The 22650-nt window shown below is 46.6% G+C and overlaps 1 protein-coding gene across 2 annotated transcripts in view; it reads right to left on the reverse strand.

The window, feature by feature from the left end:
• The window catches only part of Dgcr2 (DiGeorge syndrome critical region gene 2), a 62323-nt gene that overhangs the window by 16305 nt on the left and 23368 nt on the right, over window positions 1-22650 (reverse strand). Inside the window, exons 2-6 of one of the 2 annotated variants that reach the window (XM_036196329.1) lie at window positions 19788-19910; window positions 6624-6749; window positions 2861-3080; window positions 707-783; window positions 179-355 (exon numbers count right to left, since the gene is read on the reverse strand). In XM_036196329.1, coding sequence (XP_036052222.1) covers window positions 179-355; window positions 707-783; window positions 2861-3080; window positions 6624-6749; window positions 19788-19910 — 723 coding nt within the window. The remainder of the gene's footprint in view (window positions 1-178; window positions 356-706; window positions 784-2860; window positions 3081-6623; window positions 6750-19787; window positions 19911-22650) is intronic. The other variant, XM_036196330.1, reaches the window with a different exon arrangement.

Raw genomic sequence — 22650 nt, forward strand, 5'->3', positions numbered from 1 at the left:
GAGCTCACCGCTCTCACCCAGTCTCTGAAGAACACTGAAGCCAATAAAGCAGGAACTGTGGTCAGGGGTTCAAGAACACCTACGGCTGCCCAGGACACAGAGCTAGAGGCCAGCCGGATGGAGCCCCTGCAGAGCACTGTGAGGTCCGAGCCCCCTGGAGGCTGATGGCCAGACTCACTTCTTTTACACAGGAAGGAAGACTTCTCAGAGCAGCTCTCGGCATGCCAGCTGTGGAGGTCATGGCGCCGCAGTGTGGGGAAGTGGAAGCACTGGAGCTGGGCACAGAACACACTGTCACTCTCAGACATGGCGGAGGCAAAGATGGGGTCCGGAGGCAGAAACACCTCTGAAGAGCCTGTGGAGGAGAATAAATGTGAGGATAAACACATCCAACCATCAGCAGATTGCCACATAGTCCTCAAGCTGGCGTCAACTGGACGCCAACCATAGGGCTAGAGGACTCTCAAGAGCTAAAGGTTGCTGCAGCTCCAGAGAAGGGCCCAGAAATTCACAGGGCCTGGCTGGTAGGCAGTGTGCTGCCTCAGGTGCCCTCTCTGCAACCACTCCCCATTTCCATGTGCCTTGTCCCCTGGGGCCCGGCAAATCAAGTAATCACTGGGTGGAAGAAGCAGGAAGGAGGAGATTCCAGCAATATCATCTGAGTCAAGATGGTTCCATTTCACACTTAACAAACAAGAATACTTACTTTTGAACGCTACCTCCCAGCGACCTTCTAAGGAATGGTTCCGCCCAGTGATGACATACTGATAACCAACCCACAGCCTGCAGGACAGAGAGAGAAATCTCAGTACCGATGGCTACCTATGCATACACGTATATATTTAGGAGAAATGAGAACACTTATCCATTTTTTTGGTCCCAAGAGCTCAATTTTGCAAGGCAAGCACTCTACTCCTACACCATTAACTATTTCTTTATTTTGGGATAGACTAGCACTGAGGTCAGCCTCCTAAGCAGCCGCAATTACAGGCATGCGCCACTACACCCAGTGTTTCATCCACGTGTGCTGGGGAAGTTCTCTACCACCGAGTTACACCTCCAGTCCTGTGTATGTGTTTTCACGGTTATACTGACCTCTAAAATGAGTGTCTGTTTTGGAATATTCCTTTACACTGTGTGAAGATGTGTCATTGTGAATGGTTTAATAAAGAGCTGAATGGCCAATAGCTGGGCAGGAGGTATGGCAGGGACTTCTGAGGACAGAGATCTCTGGGAAAAAGAAAGGAGGAGTCGCCAGAGGAACAGACATGTAGGACAGGTAAAAGCCACGAGTCACATGGCAACATGTAGATGAATAGAAATGGGTTAATTTAAGTTCTAAGAGCTAGTGGGACAAGCCTAATCTATAGGCTGAGCTTTCATAATTAATAATAAGTCTCCGTGTCATTTTTTTATGAGCTGGCAGCCCAAAGAGTAATCCATTTACATGAGTCATTAAAGTTTTTCTCTTAATTTTAATAAAATCCATTTTCTAAACAAATTCCCAGGTCAGAGAGTTTTATACTGGTACCCCTGCCAAGCCTGTTCTTTTTAGCTAATTCTAGAAAACTTTATGTTCAAAGCCAAGATGACCACAGAAGTAATGTCACAGAAACACAGTTCTGTGTATGGTAAAATCACAGCACAGGGAACTCCAAACAAAGCCCTGTGGACACATCCTGCCACCTTCACTGTTTTCTGCTTGGCCAGCCTGCTTCAAGCCTGCAGCATGTCCCCAATCTGTGCCATCAAACACTGAGGCACCTGCACATGGACTGGACTGAATGCTACAAGTACCTGACAGTTCTGGGCCTGCTTATGCTGCCTTAGCTCTCCAGTTCTGGTTCTAGAGATGCCCACCTGCTGATCTGGTATACCACTCAAAGGACCAAGCCACTCCAGCCCATACTGAGAACAACTGCTGTGAGCAGTGGGCTGTGCACACATCGGCTACCATGGAAGACAGGGGTTCCCCAGCAAGGCCGTTGGTTGCCCTTTCAGGCACTTCCTGGTGAGCAGAAGAGTTATTTCTCTAACACTACAGCTGCAGACAAGAAACAGCGTGGTTTTCAGGCTTGCCACACGACAACTAGCTTGTCTTGAAGTAGCCCTCTGTCATCATGCTCTCCCAGCAGAATGGCAGCTGTGCCCACTGTTAGGAGGCAGCAGGTGACCAGCAGTAAACACTGGCCATCCTCTGTCCTTCCTTCTAGAGCAGAGGAGACAATGGTGGCCATTTCCAACTTCTACCCTACAGCATGGATAGGGCACATGATGTGGCTTCTAGAGGTGGCACACTGTCAAGTCCCAAACAAAAGCCCCACAAATACTGAGCCTTTAAGTTGGCTGCTACTTTTCTGCTTTCTCTAGATGAGCTCATCTTCTGGAGTTCAGGACCAGGTTCTGGGCAGACTGCCTGAGCTAGGCCTGGCACATGCCCCGGAGCCCATCAGTGGTCACATGTGCAAGCACTCAGAAGCCTAAGGTGTCTGAGAAAGACTGAGCAGGGGCATAGACAGTACCTAGGAGAGCTGACAGGCTCACCTTATCATCTGCACTCCCACACACCTGCATACCCTTTTTACCATGCCCAGAGCCCTCACACTGAGCAATCCCTTGGGCTTCAGGCTACCATGCCCTGGCCACAGTCACCAAGTGTGGGTACATGCACAGAGGGGACCAGTGAAGGGCTGCTCCATGGTCCCACAAAGCGGCAACAGGGCCCTATGCTCCTTGTTCCTTCAAAGGCCCCGATTTCATCTTGATGCCAAACCAAGCCCCTGGATCTCTACCTGCTTCTACTGATGGGGGCTGCCAGTGCATGCTTAGCAGCGAACAGACTCGGAACCCTGGGACTCACTTGCGCTGGTCTTTCCAGCCAAAGCTCCGCTCTGGCTGGTCCCATTCCTGGGCCAGGACGAAGCGCAGCTCCTGGTCAGTGGAGAAAGTGGCGAGTGAACCGTTTACGCGCTGGCAGGTCTGCGCAGCATCCCAGTAGTTCTCTCCACTGAGGTAGACCCGGTAGCAGCTGGCTGTGCCTTCATAGTGGTGCCACCCGCTTGGGCATTTTCCTAGGAAGCATGAAGAATGGAAGGGGAGTTGTCCCCCATATTAGGACTGCCGCGACTTCAAAAGTGAAGTGACATGCGTTGCATCAGCCACAGACACACCTCAGAGTCACCTTGGAGAGCTAGAGCTTGAGATGAGTAATAGGTCCAGAGCACAGTTCCCCAAGACCCCAGAGACCCGAGAGGCGGGTCTCTGTTTACCAGAAACCACCCTTAATCCACTCCCTAAGGTTGACTAGCCCAGGCAAGGGCACCTAGTCAATTCACACAGCCTGTATCAGATCAAGGATCCCCATTCCGAAATCAGAAAATCTGCTTGCTTCTCCTCCATTTCCTTCATCTCTCTGCCTCCTCTGAGGGGGATGGGGGGGTGAGAGTGCATGCAAGCCAAGTGCATGCGCCTTGGCGGATAGATCCCCAGTAAATCTTTCTACCCACAGAGCAGTCTAGGTCAGCAGTTCCTCTGTGGCTTCACTTACAGCGATAAGCTCCCAGCTGAGCTCACACTGGCTACAAAGGCTCAGTTCTTCTAAGCAGCACAACCTACGTTACAACTTTAATGCTTTCAAGGTTTCAAGTGTGTTTAATGAATAGACACGGAGGTAACTGGAAATCAGATGTTGGGTTGGTTGGGTTTATTCTGTCTGGTTAGAAAAAGATCTGTGTGCTTAATGTCTTTTCCGGAAGAAAAAAAAGTAAAACATTCATATCAAACTAATTGCAGTTCATTAAAGGGCTGTCCCCAAAATGTACATGTTAAACAAACTTTCTGTTAGAAGATCTGTGCTATGAGTATTTTATTTTTTTTTCCGAGACAGGGTTTCTCTGTTGTTTTGGTGCCTGTCCTGGATCTCGCTCTGTAGACCAGGCTGGCCTGGAACTCAAGTTGTATTCAGAGTCCTCTCGATTTTACAGGGTTCTTCAACTTCCTCAGTAGTCAACAACAGGTGCTGAGAGAATTTCTCTAACACAGTTCATTCTCTGCTTATATCTGGTTAACAAAACAGAATAATTACTCAGTCTCAGTGAGGCCCTGGAAGTAAGCAAATTACCAGGACTGGCTGTCCTGGCCTCTGCTGCCAGCAAGCCAGGCCCACTGCTTCTTTTTCTGTTTACACAGGGGTTTTCAGTAGGGTACCTGCCAATCAGCACCCCCCTAAAACAGTTCCATAAATCTAACTTCAGAGGGTCTAAGCCTGCCCCTCATGGATGAAGAAAAGGAGGCACAGCTCTGCCACAGCTGTCGAGGCTGAGGCAGTCAGAGCCCTAACCCTAGGGCATCTCCAGCATCTTTTCATTCTATTGGACGGTTCCTGTGCCCCTCAGGCATGGGTTTACACCTTATGAAGACAGTACCAGTGGTGTGCTCCACAGATCTAAAGCATTCAAATGTTGGAAGTGCTGTGATGCTATTCTTGGTTGTCAACTTGACTACATCTGGAATGAATTAAAACCTAAGTGGCTGGGTATACCTGTGAGGGTTTTTTGGTTTTTTGGGTTGTTTTTTTTTTTTGTAATTAAATAGAGAATTTAATTGGGAAGATCCACCTTTAATCCACTCTGCCTGCTTGCCCTAGCTCTTGCTGACAAGTCCATTCCTTCACTGGCATTACAGCTTACTTCTTTGGGTTTTGGGTATATAGAGCTGGGACATTCAGCCTTGTGAACTGAACAACTACTGGATTCTCAGACCTTCTGTTGGTAGACAGCCATTGCTTGCTAGATGGATCACGGCCTGTAAGTCATTCTAGTAAGTCCCCTTTCCTCTCTCTGTTCGTCTAGAGAACACTCACTATTAGAAGTCCCATCTCCTCCTGTCCCCTACCCCACCCCAGACAGGGTTTCACTATGCAGTAGCTCTGGTGGCCTGAAACTCTCTGTGGAGACCAAGCTGGCCTTGAATTCATAGAGCTCTGCCTGCCTCTAACTTCTACATATGCCCGGCTAGAGTACCTCTTACACTCTAAAAGATGTTATTGAAAAATGCCACAGAACTGGTAAAACTTACTAGGGATTTATACTCGTGTTTTATTTTCATCTTATGTGTGCGGGTTGCTTACATGTGTCTGTGCACCATGAGCACTCAGTGCCTGCACAGGCCAGAAGAGGACGTCCGATCCCCAGGGACTGGAGTTTGATTGTGAGCCACCATGTGAGTACTGGTAATCAAACCCATGGCCCCTGGAACAGCCGGTGCTCTTAACTGCTGAGCCATCTCACCAGCTGAATCCTTGTGTTTAGATTTAAAGTATGTGTGACTGACTTATTAACGGAGACACAGGAACAAAGTGGCAAGCTGGACCACGGCTGAGGCATGTCCACAATGCTGTGTGCAAGGAGAGCAAGCTGGCTATGGGTTAACTGCTCAGGCCTCAGACAAGCACAGCTGAGTGAGTGCAGAGGGATGTGGAGCCTCCTGGAGGAGACAGTGTGGCTCAGCTTACACGGGACATGCTCCCCGAGGATAAGGAGGAGACAGCGTTTATTTCAAGTTTCTTACATGAGCTCAGGTGCCTGGTTACACATTTCCCATCTTACTCTGACCAAGAACTATGGCTCCCATGCAAGGGTGGGAGCTGTGAGGTGAGCTGGGAGCCTGGAAAGTGGCTGATTTTCCAGTGGCCAAGCCTTAGGACTGGTGATAGTTGGCACAGGAGACAGGCAGAGACTGAGTCTGCAAAGTGCCTCTGAGTCACCTTCCATGTTGAGGCTGTGGGCTAAGAGTTAACACTGAAGGCTGGAGAGATGGCTCAGAGGTTCAGAGCACTGACTGTTCTTCCAGAGGTCCTGAGTTCAATTCCCAGCAGCCAAATGGTGGCTCACAGCCATCTGTAATGAGATCTGGTGCCCTCTTCTGGCATGCCTGCATACATGCAAGCAGAACCCTGTTTACATAATAAATAAATCTTAACACAGAAAACAGACCTATGCCCCACAGCAAGCACATTAAGCACCAGTTCTTCTGCCCCAAGTCTAGCTGTTCTTTTTTTTTCCCCCCACAGCTGAGGATCGAACCCAGGGCCTTATGCTTGCTAGGCAAGCACTGTACCACTGAGCTAAATCCCCAACATATATATGTTTTTCAAGACAGGGTTTCTCTGTGTAGCTTTGCCCTTTCCTGGAACTCACTCTGTAGCCCAGGTTGGTCTCAAACTCACAGAGATCCGCCAGGCTCTGCCTCCCAAGTCCTGGGATTAAAGGTGTGCACCACCACCGCCCGGGTTTAGCTGTTCTTGTACATTAGAGAGCATCATCTCCTCAGCAGGGCTGTTTAGGGTGGCAGCATTTTAAACTATGCTTTGCTTTCCTTGCTATGCTCCTTCACAAGTTTAACGCCACCCATTTACTAATCACTAGAAGAGGGAGACTGTTTCCGTGCTGTAGCTATACACTCTCGCAGCTTCGTCACAACTCCAACATCTTCCAGGATTGCTTTAGCAAACCTATCTCCTCAGCCGTGGCCTGAAGAGAGCCAGGACTGAGCGAGGCTACAAACTTAAGACAGGCTAGCAAACATGGTAGTGGGCACTGCCTTAGGGCAGGTCTGCAACTTACTGCTGAAGCGGACAGGCTGAGCCATGTTCACTATGTGGAACTGTGTGGGGTCACCTCCTCTGGTCCACCCCTGCCGCAGGTCCAAGGTCTCCTTCCCATGATAAGGACGGGCCTCTCCAGTCACTTCTGAAAGCAAAAGTATGCCATGAGCCCATTAGCAGCACCTTGTGGTTTTTCAGAACCAAGTCCAACGGCAGCTCAGTGCTGCAAAGGCCTGGTGGGACCAGGTGTGGCACCAGGCATCCCATTCTGATTTTCTTTAGATGTTCACGTCAAATAGGACAAGCATATTTCTGGAGAAGTATACCTTTTACTTTATTGTTGGATGGAACAGGGTCTTATCCTTTGGCAAGCACTCCTAGCTCAGCCAAAGGCCGTCCATTCCTGCTTTATAATGGTCTACAGGAATGCCTGGGGAGGGAGCTCTTCCTAAGGCCCAGGTTGCCCTCTCCAGCCTCACAGGCCTGGGGACATTCTGTAAGTGTGCAAGGGAAACCCACCGCATACAGACTTCTACCACACTGTCACTGGCCTGTGTCCACTGTTTGTTCACTTGTCTGCAGGTCCCCTGAGGCTGTTAAGTTACCAGGCTAGTGCCTAAGCATACAAAACCCCTGGCACAGGTCCTGGTATGCAACAGGTCTCCATGCATGGCTGAGTGTGGACAGGAGCTGAAGACAGAACATTCTAGATTTCCGCAGAATGAGCTAACGACTTGCAGGTCACTCCTTCCACACAGGTCTTTGGGAGTCAGTCAAGCCCTGATCAGAGACATCTTCCAACCACCTCACGAAAAGTGGACTCAAAGAAGTGAGGTGACTGACCCAAGGTCACTGAGCAGGAGACAGCCAGAGCCACCGTGCCTCCGGGGCCCATCACCTCCCACTCCCCTTGCATCAGGACAAGGTGAAGCCAAACAGTTCTATACTTGGTATGCATGGCTGCTCTTGGGCTAGCCTGAGACTGAAGACGTGACAAGAAATGGCCTCCTACACACTTCCTTGACTCCAGTTTCTCTAGACACCTGACTCTGTAATATCCTGGGCTCTAAGCTTATTTTTACCTAACAGGATTCTCTCATCTCATTTAATATTAAATGTGAAATACTGAAAGTGTTTAAGTTTAAAAGTTAAAATGTTCTAATTTTTCCTATACAAATCCTTAAAAGCGGGGATCAGGTCAGTGGTAGTATACCAGTATGCGTGGGACCCTGAGCTCTACTCTCACACAGTAGACAGAGGGAAAGGGGAGGAGGAAGACAGAGATGGCAGAGCTGAGAAGGGGACACAGTGTCTAGTACTTTCCTATTGCTGTCATATGTTTACAATATTCAAGCAGAAAGCTCTTGGATTAAAAGGTGTGTGCTAGGGCTGAGCCATACCACGGCTAGAAGCAGGTTTTTCCAGTAAATAATGCAATCTTGGAGTTCACAGTGTGATCAAATATCCTGCAACAGTGATTAACCCACCATGACTTGGGGTTGGGAATTTAGCTCAGTGGTAGAGCGCTTGCCTAGCAAGCGCAAGGCCCTGGGTTCGGTTCTCAGCTCTGGAAGAAAAAAAAAAAAAAAAAAAAAAAAAAAAAAGGCACCATGACCAAGACAATTTATAGAAGAAAGCATTTAATCTGGGTTCACAGTTTCAGAGAGTCACAGTCCATGATCATCATAAGTGGGGAGCATGGCAGCAGGCAGGTGTGACACTGGAGCAGTATTTCTTTTAAGATTTACTTATTATGTATACAGTACTCTGCCTGCATGCCAGAAGAGGGCACCAGATCTCATTACAGATGGCTGTGGGCCACCATGTGGTTGCTGGGAATTGAACTCAGAACCTCTGGAAGAGCAGTGAGTGATCTAAACCTCTGAGCCATCTCTCCAGCCCAGGAGCTCATACTTTGAGATACAAGCCAGAAACAAGGAAAAAAGCTAACTGGGGGCTGGAGAGATGGCTCAGAGGTTAAGAGCACTGAATGCTCTTCCAGAGGTCCCGAGTTCAATTCCCAGCACCCACATGGTGGCTCACAACCATCTACAATGAGATCTGGTGCCCTCTTCTGGTGTGCAGACATCCATACAAACAGAACACTGTATACGTAATAAATAAATCTAAAAAAAAAAAAAAAAAAGGAAACGGGTTTACCTTCTGAAACCTCAAAGTCTTCCCCCAGTGACACACCTTCTCCAACAAGATCAAACCTTCTAATTCTTCCCAGTCTCACCAACTGAGGACCAAGTATTCAAATGCCTGAGACTTATGAGGGACATCTCATTCAAACCATAGTAGAGGGGGATGGAGAGGAGGCGGGAGGAGAGCAGAGGGGAGAGAGGGAGAGGAGAAAAGAGGGGGTCATCCTGTCATGGCTTTGCTGGCAGCTTAGTCCCCAGGTGACAGTCTGACTGTGTTGGAAGACTGGCAGCTCGTCCATCTGTGTTGACCTGCATTTCCTCTGCAGCATTTCCTCTGCTGTACAGGTTTGAAGTCGTGAACCCAGGAGCAGCAGGGAGACAACTTTGAACTTGGACCTTGCAGGACTGTGTTTGTGCAGTCATTTTCTGTTGGGTTTTAGATTATAGATGTGAGTACAAACTAGAAAACAAGTTTTCGTTGATATTTTAAAAACATCACAGCCTCAAAATGCTGGCAGACCAGAGACAGATAATGGCCCTGGTGTGCTTTCCAGCAAGTCTCAGCAGACAGTCTGAGTTTGGCTGGGCCAGGGCAGAGTCAGTTTTACAGAACCTGGCACAGGGTAACAGCAGTATCATTAGGAATTCTGTATTTTCTGGCTTCAGGGTTTTAGTAAGCAAATACTACTTAACTTGCTGATGCCGACTATGATTCTAGGTATGTGTTCATGTTGGTGCCCTGTTGTGGAATTTTAGTTTGGGATTGTTACATTTGTTTATGCTGTGGAACATTTGTTTAATGATGCAAAGATGTATTGCAGTGTTTTGTTTGTTTGTTTGTTTGTTTTGGTTTTTTGAGACAGCGTTCCTCTGTGTAGTTTTGGTGCCTGTCCTGGATCTCACTCTGTAGACCAGGCTGGCCTAGAACTCACAGAGATCTACCTCCCAAGTGCTGGGATTAAAGGCGTGCCCCACCACTGCCCAGCTATGTATTGCAGTCTTTTATGTTGCATTTGATTAACTCTGTGACACTGTGTTATGTTATATTGCCTGTCTAAAACACCTGATTGGTCTAATAAAGAGCTAAATGGCCAATAGCAAGGCAGGAGAAAGGATAGGAGGGGATGGCAGGCAGGGAGAATAAATAGAAGGAGAAAAAGAGGGAAGCAAGAAAGATCAAGGAGGGAGAAAAGAAGGGGCCAGCCACCCAGCCAGCCACAGAATAAGAAGGAAAGAAATAGAGAAAGAGATAATTTAAGAAAAGCTAGCAAGAAACAAGCCAAGCTAAGGATGGGCATTTATAAGTCTCTGTGTGTGATTTATTTGGGAGCTGTGTGGTGGGCCCCCCAAAAGAGCAAAGAGCCAACAGAGTAAAACAAAACAAAACAACAACAACAACAGTGCTCCATCAGCTTGGACGGCTCACTTTTACCCTAATGTTCTCCTGCACATGTTTGGGTAGTCCAGTGAAGGTGGGGCTTTAAGGAGCTGCCTTTGTCTGGACTTGGGCCTTCTCTATCGCTGCTTTTGATACACTTTCTTTGCTCCGTCTATTTAGTGTTTTAACTGGAGAGGATGTGGGGAGTTTCTGTTTTGATTCTGACTTTTGTCCTTAGATGGACCCCACATTCCCCAGACTTGGGAAATTTTCTGCTGTTTGTACTAAAAATAATTTCTATGCTTTTGACACAGCATTTTTGTCCTTGTATGCTACAATTTGTAGACTCCTTTCTCAGTGTTTCCTGCACATTCCATTTGTATGTGTTTAAGATCTTACTGATGTTCTTGAATGATGCACCAATCCATCTACCTTGTCTTCAAACCCTGATGTTTCAGCCCTGTGTGTGTCCCTTTCTACCAGTAAGGCTTTCCAATGTGCTTGTCATCTGACTTACTAAATTTTTCTTTTCTGATATCATTTCAGTTTCTTTCTTTCTTTTTTTTTTTTTTTTTTTTTTTTTTTTTTTGAGACATGATCTCTCTGAATAGCTCTGGCTGTCCTGGAACTCACTCAGTAGACCAGGCTGGTCTCGAACTCACAGAGATCCGCCTGCCTCTACCTCCCAAGTGCTGGGATTAAAGGTGTGCACCACCACCGCCCGGCAGTTTAAAGTTTGTTCCTTTTTCAATACTGCTCTTTATTAATTCTGTTTTCATTCTGAACTGACTTCTTTACCTCATTTGTGTGTTGTCCTTAATTCACTCCTCTTGTTTCTTGAAAAGTTTTCATCATACTTTTGAATTCTTTTTGAAATTCATCTAAGTCACTTTCACTGGGGACTTTATTCAGGGATCGTATATTTCAGATGAGACATATCACGGATGTCATGTTACTTGTGTTTTTCTTTGAAAGCTTTAGAGTGTGTGTGTGTGTCCCCTTTAGGCAAGGACTGAACTCAGGCTGTCAGACCTGTGGCACGCATGTCTATTTGCTGAGCCGTCTTATAAGCTTCAATGCTACTTATGTTTGGGGGCTGGAATCTATAGCGGGAGTTAGATCACTGGTTGAATTTTTATTTTATTTTGGTCACCTTTCTTCAGGAAAGACTAGGTGGCAGTAGGAGTTGAAACGTTTTTGTTAACCTGGTGTTTGAAGTCCAAGACTTCATCCACATTCCTCCCCATCAGTAGAACACTATCTACAACAGTCAACACCTAGTAAATGCTCTGTGAAAATAGTCAACAAAATAATCACCCCCTGAAAAAAATAACCCACATACAATACCCCCAAACCAAACAATAAAAACCAGCCAAACAAATAATAAATAATTTTTAAAAATGCAAGCAACAACCCCCTCCCTAATAGTAACTTGTTAAATGCTAATCATCTTGGGGGACACTGTTATAAGGTGGATACTAATATGTCACTATGGGTACGAGCAGAAAGAAAAAGTGAAGAAAAAAAAAAACACACAGCAAGACTGTTGATCAGTACTGGGAAGACAGAAGCAGAGGGACAAACAGGGGAAACTACAGGGCCAAAGAGCGGGTACGGAGACAAGGGAGTTCCAGCAAAGGGTGGCCTGAATCAAGGGAGAACACACACTCAGATGACAGAGACCCGTGAATCCGGCCGGCCAGACTATGTTCTGGCAAAAGTAAAGAGTAAGGGGAGGGAGGGAGGGGAAGGGAGGAAGAGAGGGAAGGAGGGAATAGGACTGGGCCAGTCTGCTCAGAGACTGGGTAGAGAGGGCACTGGGCAGAAACAGGTCACAGTCACCTGACTGAGCCCCTCCAGTCTCCCTTGCCTTCCTTCTTAGGTTGCTCCCCCACTCTTCTGCAAGTGCTCTTCCCTTCCAGGATGGTGAAGTCAACGGCTGAATCTCTGATTTCCTTCGGATCCACATCCCCGAGCAGCTCTTGCCAGTGTCCTGTGTGCCTGCAGTCTATGAAAGCTCCTGTGGAGACTTTGGTTCCCACCAGGTTTCCACCCTTGAGTTCTGTCAGGTCTGATTTTCAAGCTTTCTTTCTCAGTCTCACAGGATTCTACCTGACAGGTTTTATCCTGTAGTTCTAGGACACTTGGCTCTCAGTTGCCGTCACAGCACAACTGCTCTGCAGGGCGTTCAGGATGTGGGATGCTCCATCTAACCACTTGGCTGTGGTGTTTTCTCCGGTGTTGTACAGTACCTATCTGAGACTCTTCTGGTAGCTGACTTCAGCTTGTCCCAGATTATCCCTGGAGATCACAGGAGTGTCACCTGCCATCCTGCTAGGGGACAATGGTCTCACTCTGGAGTACGGATGTCTTTGTCCCTTAAATACTGAGATTACAGGTATGAGCAGCCACACTGGGTCTGGGATTTCTCTTCTGTCAGCTCCCCAGGAGGCATAACCCATGCTAGGAGAGCATCTGCCCGAGCAATAGCTTCAAGCCCACCTTCCCGTGTGTCTCAGGTCTCCGTCCAGATTTCCCTTTAGTTCCGCAAACACACTTCAGCTACTGTTTACATCTGTATTCTTACACAAAAATGACATGAAAACAGGAGGGGGCTGTAGGGAAGAGAGGGATGAGACGGCAATGGGTAAAGACTAAGATTTACTATATACATGGATGAGACTGCCAAGAATAGAAATAAACATTGCCTTAAAAAAGAGAGGTCTCTGAGCCGGGCATGGTAGCCAGCTTTTGAGTTTCCCCAGAGCTGTTACAGAGTCCCTTTGTCCAGGCTCTAGTTGCTTTGGAATGTTTCTGTGGCAGAGCGAGGACTTGGGGTTTCCTAGACTGCCATTGTGTTAAGTCAGAGTATGTTTTAAAGTTCTTTTACCCTTCAATTAATAGACAACAGTAATTGGTAAACTCCAAGGGGGACTGCTGTGCGCTATGCTTCTTTTAAGCACTCCTATGTCCCATGTGTCCTATTATCTAACCTTGCCAACAATCCCAGCAGAGCAGAACTTTAGTCTCCATTTTACCATGTAGCATGTCCAAGAGACACGGCCAGTCAGCAGTGTTGACAGGTGCTGGCCTCCATCTTGAACTGAACCACTGTCCTACACACTGTAGGTACCTCAGGTAACCCCACTCTGACTCTCCTGGCTTAGAAAGCTGTGTTAAGTCTGCTGCACAACCAGAGATTGGGGAAATACCAACTGTTTTCAGGGTTAAGAGGAAGATAGTCTAGATAAGCCACAAACTGTGAGCACCTGAATGAGTCCCATGCTGGAAGCCTTCTCCCAGGGCTGTTCTATCCTGCTGTAATTGTGTGACATACCTGTGTGTCCTCAGAAAAGACTCTCCTGATCTCTTCCTGGGATACAGGACTGGCAGAAAGCATCCAGGCAGCAAGAGGGAGGAGGAAAGCTCTGTCACCTGAGATAATCTTTCTCAATTCTTTTCTTTTCAACCTCCCTGACTTCCCTGTAGTGCCCAGTGGCTCCAATGCTAACAGAGATGATGCAACTTCTCTTCAACAAGTAAATGGAGGAGATGGATCTCAGCACGCAGTCACGGTACAGGAGCAGCCACAAATGCTTTTCACCATCGGTTTACACTATGGCTGCTACATGGTGCTTATTTTATGTTTCCCTCACATCTTCATTTCAAATAGCCCTTTCTCTCAGGTGCCTGAGTCACAAGGACTCACTGCTACCATGGGGCAGCACAGGACTACAAAACATGCCTATCATCTTTTGGAGGGAGGAGTCAACTGTGCACAGTGGAGAAGAAAGTGTGTGGTACTGAGAAGCTCACCAATCCCACTTCAGTCCCCTGCCAGAACCTGTTAGCTCTCGACTACCAGGGCTCACATGCGCTCTACCTGCTCTCTTTTGAGGAGGCCATGCTGCAGCTGGTCTGTTAGGCTGTGTCAGTTCTTGCTTTGCTCCTACGTGCCTAGAGTTCCAACACTTGGAGCTAAGACAGGAGGATCTGTGAGCCTAGGAATGTGAAACCAGTCTGGACAACATAACAAGACTTGTCTCCTCAAACACAACAGAATGGAAGCTACAGGCATCACAGTGAAATGCAGTAATGACAGAAACCTCACCTGCAGGGCTAGACGCACACTGCCTGAGCCTTCCAGTCTCTGTCCTTGTTTTCCCAACAGGGAGGTACCAAGAGCTCTAATTCTGCAGAAGTACTGTGCCACTGAGCCATGACTCTTGTGTCCCGATGCTGTGTTTTACTCAGCTTACCTCAGGTTAAAATCATAGAACATATCTACACTGTGCTGCTTGCAGCTGTCTGCCAACTGCTTCTGTCTACCAACAAAACATTGACACTGACACCTAACATCCATTCCTTGTCACTGGCATAAAATATTTTATCATGTAATCACATACATGGGTTGTTCCCCAAGATGTTAGTATAAAAATGCTAAAAGAACTTCTCCAAAGTTCTTCCAAGTAAGAATCCTAGATCATAGAATATGAGGATGGTCTGAAATGTAAGAAAATACCTGTTTCCTAAAGTAGGTGATCAATTCATCCACCTCACCAAACCATGGTAAGAGTCCCAACATACCACATTCTCTCCAACACTTAGTTTAGTTGAGCAGACATCATAATTTCTGCCATCCTTAGGTGTGTAAACACCATCTTAGTCTTTAGAGTACCAAGGAATTTATTTGCATAGCTCTATATTTATTTAGTATTAGTACTAGTAACTTTTCTAAGACATAGCTATGCCTTAGGTGTCACCCATTGTGATCTTCTCAGCACTGTCTCTCACTGGGACCTGGGGCTTGCTGAGTTGGCTAGGCTGGCCTGTGAGACCTAGGGACCTGCCTGCCTCTGATTCCTACTAGTGCTGGGATTACAAATGCAGCCATGATGTCCAGCTCTGGATGGGGTGCTGGGGATCACACTCAGGTTCTCAAGGTTGTACTGCAAACACTTTACCAACTGAGCCATTTCCCTGGCTTCCAGCTCTTCATTTTTTGCTTTTTTTTTGAGACAGGGTTTCTCTGTGCAACAGTCCTCCTGACTGTCCTGGAATTCACTCTGTAGACTATGCTGGCCTTGAACTCACAGAGATCTACCTGTTTCTGTCTCCTGAATACTAGGATTAAAGGCCTGCGCTACCACTGTCCGCTAAAACCAGCTGTTTTTAAGAGATTTTTAACCTCCTTATCAAAGTTGATATTCACTCAAACTGTCTTTAATTTTTTTCTTTACCTTATACTTCATTTTCTGTGTGTTATGAGTTAGGCAACCAATTCCATTTTTTTCCCAAGTGTCACAGCCCTGTGTTGTATGATTCTGCCTCTGCCATGTCCTGTGTCTTGGATTTGCCTATATCCAGTAGATTCCGTCTTGCAGGCCATTTGGTGTCTCCCTAAACCAACTCTGAAGTAAATTTTGCTTCTTGTAGTCACTGCCTTCTTCAAAACACTCTAAGACCTCCTCCTGTCTTAGAATTGAGGTCAGAGTCCCACAAAACCTGAGGAACACAGCATTGTTTACTGTGAAGAATCCGACTGCCAAGGTTGGAAGCAAAGCTGCAGAGAGCCGGAGCCAAGCGGACACCCCAGCTGCTGTGCCACAAACCAACGTCACAGGTGCCCTGGAGCCCTTAAGACAGCTGGCAGCCACAGCAAAAAGTGTGTACCAGTGAAAGTGATGTTCTCACACGAGTCCAGGGAGAGGGAATCCCTGCCCCCCAACCACCCCACCCGAAGCACCTCCTATACTGAAGGCTGATGGCAGGGATTTCTGAGTACTATGACTCCAGCCTTCCAGCTTCTGAAACACAAGAAGGACACATAAAGGACAGATACTACACCAAGTACGCCACCCATTTCCGCTTTCAAAAACCTGAAGTTTCGGCACATACCTATCCATAACATCAGCACTTGGGAGGCAGAGTAGACTGAACTACAATTTTGAGTTCTAGGCCAGCCCTGGCTAAATGGTGAGAATTTGTCTCAAAACAAAAACAAAACTGAAATCACTCCTTTTCTGTTACTGAACTCATCTTCTTTGTATCCGTAACTTCCTATCTCCTGCTCTGTTTAGACATGCTTTTGGAGGGTAAGGGCAATGAAATAATCTCGGCCAATTCTCAAGTCCACATGCAAAAGTGGTCTCACTGAGAATGGCTGGGCTTTCCACTGACTCATTTACATGCTCTCTAGGAAGAGGACAGCTTTCAGAGCACAAGTGATTACCCACTAACTCTTTGCTCCCTCCTATGAAAGGGTCTCCCAGCCTCCATGTAGCCCAGGTTGGCCTTGAACTTGGGGGAATCTTCCTGCCTTCCGAGTGCTAGGATTACAGGCATGAACCACAATGACCAGTCATTTTTATTTTAAAGTTTAAAAAAAAAAGGAAAAAAGGAAAACTAGAAAAAGGGAACAAAATTTCAGCAGCTATTAAATAAGTAAGATAAGGTATTATATTACTCCTGTGTGTTTTTATAACTTAAATTTCTCAGAAATAAGAATCAATCTGCTCCCATGTGGACTGTGACCTCGCAGCCCACCACAAGTACAGACAGAGAGACAAGGACAAATTAGGTGAGGGCTGCTGTGGCTCAGTCTCGACCTCCATACGCCCAGTGTCTACAGCATTCCTACTTGTCACACCCCACCCCAGAGCCTGGAGCAGCCTCCCCACACTGGCCTTCCAAAGAGCACGGCAACCCACATAGCTTTCCAGCTACAGAAGCTGTGCTGAGGCCTCCTCTGTGCTGGGCCACGTGGTCTTCACTTCACTGTCTCCGAGAGGTGTGCACAGCACGGCTACCACTGCTTGCACAGTCCACAGCGTGTATGTGAAGCTCTGCACCGTTTTAACAGCCAGAGCTGTTACACAGAGAAACCCCATCTCAAAACAAAACAAAAACAAAACAAAAACAAAACAAAAAAAAAAAAAAAAAAAAAAAAAGTAAAGGCAAAAGACACTTTCAGAGCAGCAAACAGCTTTGTTTCATTTGAAAAAAACAAAGGCCATGTGATTTTCACCAAGTTTTCCAAGAGACCACTCTAGGGATCTTTTGTTCTCTCTATGGCCTTGGGGAGGCTTCCCCTTATGGCCTCAGGGTCTTCACTAGCATTTGGTGCCAAGGGCTGGGAAGTCCTCTCTCTCTCAGCTATGACCCAAGAACAAGTCATAGATAGAGGACATTCCTAGAGGGTCATGAGCAGGCTGCCATCATTCATATCTTTGGAAAAATGCCTCTAGCAGACACGTGTGATGCGATGGCGGAAGGAAGGCCCGTCTGCTCTCTGTACTGTAGCCCATCTGTGTGTTAGAGATAACACGCCACTCTGTTGCCAAGTCTCCACTCAACTCCTGGACTCAAGCAATCCTCCGCCTCATCCTTCTGAGTGGCTGAGATTACAGGTGCACAGCATCTTATTGTGGAACCCCCTCAAAGAACTGTGCAAAGCTTAACTGTTACTTCCTGTTGGACACCTTCCTGATGGCCCAGGCTGTACCTTTTCTACCTCAAGCTAGGGCCCATGTAGGGAGAGGAGAGGCTTCCTGCCCTGAGGCTTGTGCTCTGGAAGGAAAAATGAAGAACGGGCCCCTTGTATTAGTCAGGGTTCTCTAGAGTCACAGAACTTACGGAATGAATCTCTCTCTCCTGTGTGTGTGTATATATATACATATATATGTATATGTATATATATATATATATATATACACACATATATACATATACATATATATGTATATGTATATATATATATACACATATATATGCATACATATAAAAGGAATTTATTGGAACAACTCACAGGCTGTAGTCCAACAATGGCTAGTTGTGGATGGAAAGTCCAAGAATCCAGTAGCTGCTCAGTCCCACGAGGCTAGGTGTCTCCACTGGTCTTCTGGATGTGCTGACAAGGTGAGGGCAAGCAGGCAAACAAACCCTTCTTTCTTCCATTGTCCTTATATAGGCTTCCAGCACAAGGTGTGGCCCAGATTAAAGGTATATCATCCAGCCTCAAGATCTGGATTAAAGGTGTGCCTTTCTGCCTCAAGATCCAGATCAAAGGCATGTTGCCTTCTTGCTTTAAGATCCAGATCACAAGTGTGCCCTCCATTTTTGGATTATAGTTCATTCACATATGGAAAAGTTGACAACCAAGAATAGCCATTGCACCCCTCCACAGTGAGCACCAACCAGCAGTTCTAGATGTACTAAGAGATCAGGTGATTCAACCAGAGGGACAAAGGGACCCTCTCACAATGGCAGCTGGCATTTGAGGAAGGCTTAAAGGAAGGCACATTGATCCATGCAAGAACAGAACAAAGGAATTCCAAGAAAACACCATGAACAGGATACATGTAGTGAGAAGCAATCAGGAAGTACACCAGCTGGCCTGGAACTATGTAGACCAGGCTGGCCTCAGATGTAGAGATCTGCCTGCTTCTGCCTGCACAGTTTAAGGCTGTGATTCTTGAGTTGGAGTATGACTGATCAAATTACAGAACTGATGTTCTAAGGGACTTACTAATATGACTGCTTAGGAGATACCGAGTCACACAGTGGAACTGATCTAACTACCTCCAAAATAACCCAAGAAAAGCAGTGTGCTAACTAGGCCTGTTAGAGACAAGGTAAACTTAGGAGGCTAGGATATAAATGTTTACTCACCAGGACTGACCAGCCATTAGCTTTTGACAAAGGAGACAGCTCTGCCTTATGACCAGCCATTAGGATTCCCTTACTAAAAACATACCTCTAGTGCACAGCTTTGTGGGGAGGGGACAGTATAGACTTCAAGTAGAAAAGACCCATTATTACATGCCGATCCATTTAGTGGTTTACTGATAGAACTGCTTGTAGCCCATCTGCCAAGCATGACGTCCCTTGTTCCCAGGACAGAATGACTTGGAGGAATGGCTGACACAATGGGCTGCTGCCTTTCACAACCTGCTGACTGCTACTTACACCTCTGTATAAGATTGCTTCCCTTTCTGCTCCAACTTGTATAAACTGAGAATGCAAACTGGACCCGATATTGGAGCCTTTCAGGACCTATCTTGGCTTTATTCTACCAGTGATGTCTCTTCTCTCCACTCTCATTGGTATCAGAGTGCTTACTCAAGAAAGATTCCCGCAACAGGGTCATGACCACCATTAAGTCCTGGTCTGCCAAAGAGTTCCCTGTGCTCTCATAGGAAACACATAACTCTGCCAGATAGGCAAGATGACCTGGGTAACAACTACTTGAAAAAGAACAACACTGGTGCACCTAAATAATGTGGGTAGCAAGTAATACCTTTGCTGTGTAAGTCTCCTATCTGCCTTAAGCTAAGGCAAACTTGCAGCCTCCTGTCTCTGCTTCAGTTGTTTAAAGTGTAACCTGGGGCAGACCAGAAGAGGGCGCTAGATCTCATTACAGATGGTTGTGGGCCACCATGTGGTTGCTGGGAATTGAACTCAGGACCTCTGGAAGAGCAGTTGGTGCTCTTAACCTCTGAGTCATCTCTCCAGCCCCCAACACTTACTTTTTAAAAAGGTAAGTAAGAGTGGGGTCGGCTCACACTGCCCTTCCTGTGAGTACAGACCACATGGACTGTCTGGGTACACACCCTCCCTGAGGAGGCCACGGCAGAGGCAGGACAGTCTACACACTCACCTGGACAGTCAGCTTCATCGCTCGCATCCTCACACGTGGGCCAGCCGTCACACTGCCAGGGAAGGGGTATGCACTGGATGGCACCACTGTGACATGCAAATTGCCCAGGACTGCACCGAAGTTCTGTGGAACAAAGGGATGAGAGGTGTTGAGGGTATGGAGGCTATTGAGGGTGTGGCACAGAAGCAGGGACCTGCAAGGACAGGACTCTCTCCACACATGGCAGCCCTGGGAAAAGCAGTCCAGAAGCTGAGTGGCTGCCCATAGCCTGCTTCCTCAGGTGGATTTGAACACATGTTCCCAAAGTAGAGGGCAGAGAATGGTTGTAATCCTGCATCAGAACATAACAGCACCACCTCCCTCCCAGGAACATTTAAATGGTATGCCAACACAAGATGAAGTACATCTTCAGCCAACGAACTCCAGAATACTCTTCCAAGAAGATGGCATCTGAGCAGGGTTTCCTAGGAAGGTGACACTTGGGTATGTTGTGTGATACAACAGCAACCACACTCCAGGAAATAGGCCTTATGAGAATGGTTGGGAGTCAATACCTGGAAACCCAGACTTTGGAGGTTGCAGGGCTAACAGATTTCTGACCTTTATCTGGCATGCTGCCGGCAGCTAGAGGTTACTAAGGCAGTAATGAGAAGATGTGTTTGAATAAGGTAAAGCTGGCAGTGGTTTCTGACAAGATAAAAATGTTAAACTAATGCAGCAAAACAGTAGAAGCCAACAACCTGTATACTACAGCCAAGTGCCAAATTCTTCCCTTCTTGATTTTTCCTTTATTGCCCCTGGACATTTTTTTTTTTTTTCTTTTAAATTTTAGAGACAGGCTCTCACTGTGTAGCCTGGGCTGGCCTTTGGGCACACACCAGCAAACTGGCACCTGTCTGACCTGGGCTCAGAGCTCAGGCCTTGTACAAAGAGGGCAAGCATTCTGTTTGCCCTCCTCTTTAAAGAGAGCTAGCTGCAGAGCTAGTTCTATCTCTAGCCTGATTCATTTCCATACATGTTGTTTGTTTATTATTTGGACTAAATCAAAATATCACACACAGAACCACTGAACTACATCCTTGGGCTTATGTACAGTGCTCTCCCTCTGTGTATGTGTGTGTGTTTTCCTCCTTCAGGTACTATCCACTTTGTTTTTTAGACAGGGTTTCTCATTGGCCTGAGATGACTGACTAGGGCTAGGCTGGCTAGCCCACAAGCCCCAGGGCTACCTGTTTCCGTTTCCCCAGCAGTGAAGAGCAGTAGGACTCTTGCAGAGGACCTGAGTTTGATTTCTAACACCCACACAGCACTTACAATTATCTATGACCCCAGTTTGAGAGGATACAATGCTGTCTTCTGACATCCATGGGCAGCAGACATATGCATAGACATGCATGCAGGCAAAACATTCATCCACATAAAATAACAAAAATGTTTTTAAAAACTCAACTATGCACAAATGCTTCCCAGTTTACAACATGTGACTGTAGACTAGGTGGTTCACATGCAGCAGGAACCACATTTGATTTGGATGTGAGCTATTCCTGAACAGTCAGGATGTGGCAGGTCCCAAACTAAACAAGAGCACTGTGCACAACTTCCAGTCAGTCATGATATAACAACAGATGAACAGCATTCTCGCACACCATGCTGCCGAATCACGTGCTTGCAGGTTAGGTATATTAAGTGTACTTTCCAATTATGGTACTTTTAGGTCACCACAGCTTTATTGGCATATAACCAATTAGAAGTCAAGGAAGGCCTATGCTGTCATAAGCTAACTTTAAACACAGATACACACAGTCAAGATGGGAGAATGGCTTGATGTTTTATGTTTCCATACCCACTTTCTGCTCCTATCACAGAATTTACCCCAAAGTAGGTCAATTACAAACAACAGTTTAGGCATTGAGGCAAGATGCAGGACAGAGGAATAAAAATCTGTGTGCTTATTTTAAAGGCAGGTTCTCTTCACATGATCTTTTACCTCCCATATCATTTGATAAGGATCTTGATCCACCATGGCATCAGCAGTAAAGAAGGGTGATATCAAACAGAACTATCTGGCAGCATCTAATTCCAATCCAAAGTGTGGTTTTATCTTTTGTTTGTCCTAAGTCTACATATTCTTTCCTTCCAGAAGACTACAATTGCAGAGTAGAGTGGACTGTGACATCTGACAGCAGGACAATGGTGTGCCACCACCCTTCTGTGACATTCCACACAGACACACAAAGCCGACCCCTCAACCTGATCCTCTGCATAATAATGAAAAAACACAAGGACAAGCAGCAAAAGCCAAATTTGAAGAAACAAGCGAACACCTTGAGCATGGACCCATAACAGAACAACTCACAGAGTGTTCATCACTACCCAACAGTGCTGGGACCCTCACAGACAGTGTCACAGATGGCATGGGAGTCTGGAGATCCAAGGAAATGTTGCCCTGTGTTTTCATTTGTCAACTTAGAAAATGAAACCTGGAGTATTTACTATACACTATATAGGACAGCAATTCAAGTATCTTTTCACATTAAAACCCACAGTCTAACTAACATGGTTCTGCGGACCAGAATGCCCAGGGTCAGGTCTTACATCTGGTGAACACCTTCCTGTTACATCGCAACTCAGCAAAAGCAGCCCTGGTAAAGAGCACGTGGAGAGGGAAAGCCCAGTCTTGTGCAGAAGGAAATCAATAACCTACAGGTGAAAAGAAAACTCAGCCTTTAGGAAAAATCTTTTAGAGTATAGCTCACTGGGCTTAGTGGTGGAGTACTTCCCTAGGACTTAGGAGGTTTTAGGTTTGAGCATCAGCACCTCAAGAAGCAAAAAACCTTTACAGGTGTGTCCAACTGAGGCCCAC

Source organism: Onychomys torridus, chromosome 8 (genome assembly GCF_903995425.1).
Source record: "Onychomys torridus chromosome 8, mOncTor1.1, whole genome shotgun sequence".
NCBI lineage: Eukaryota > Metazoa > Chordata > Mammalia > Rodentia > Cricetidae > Onychomys > Onychomys torridus.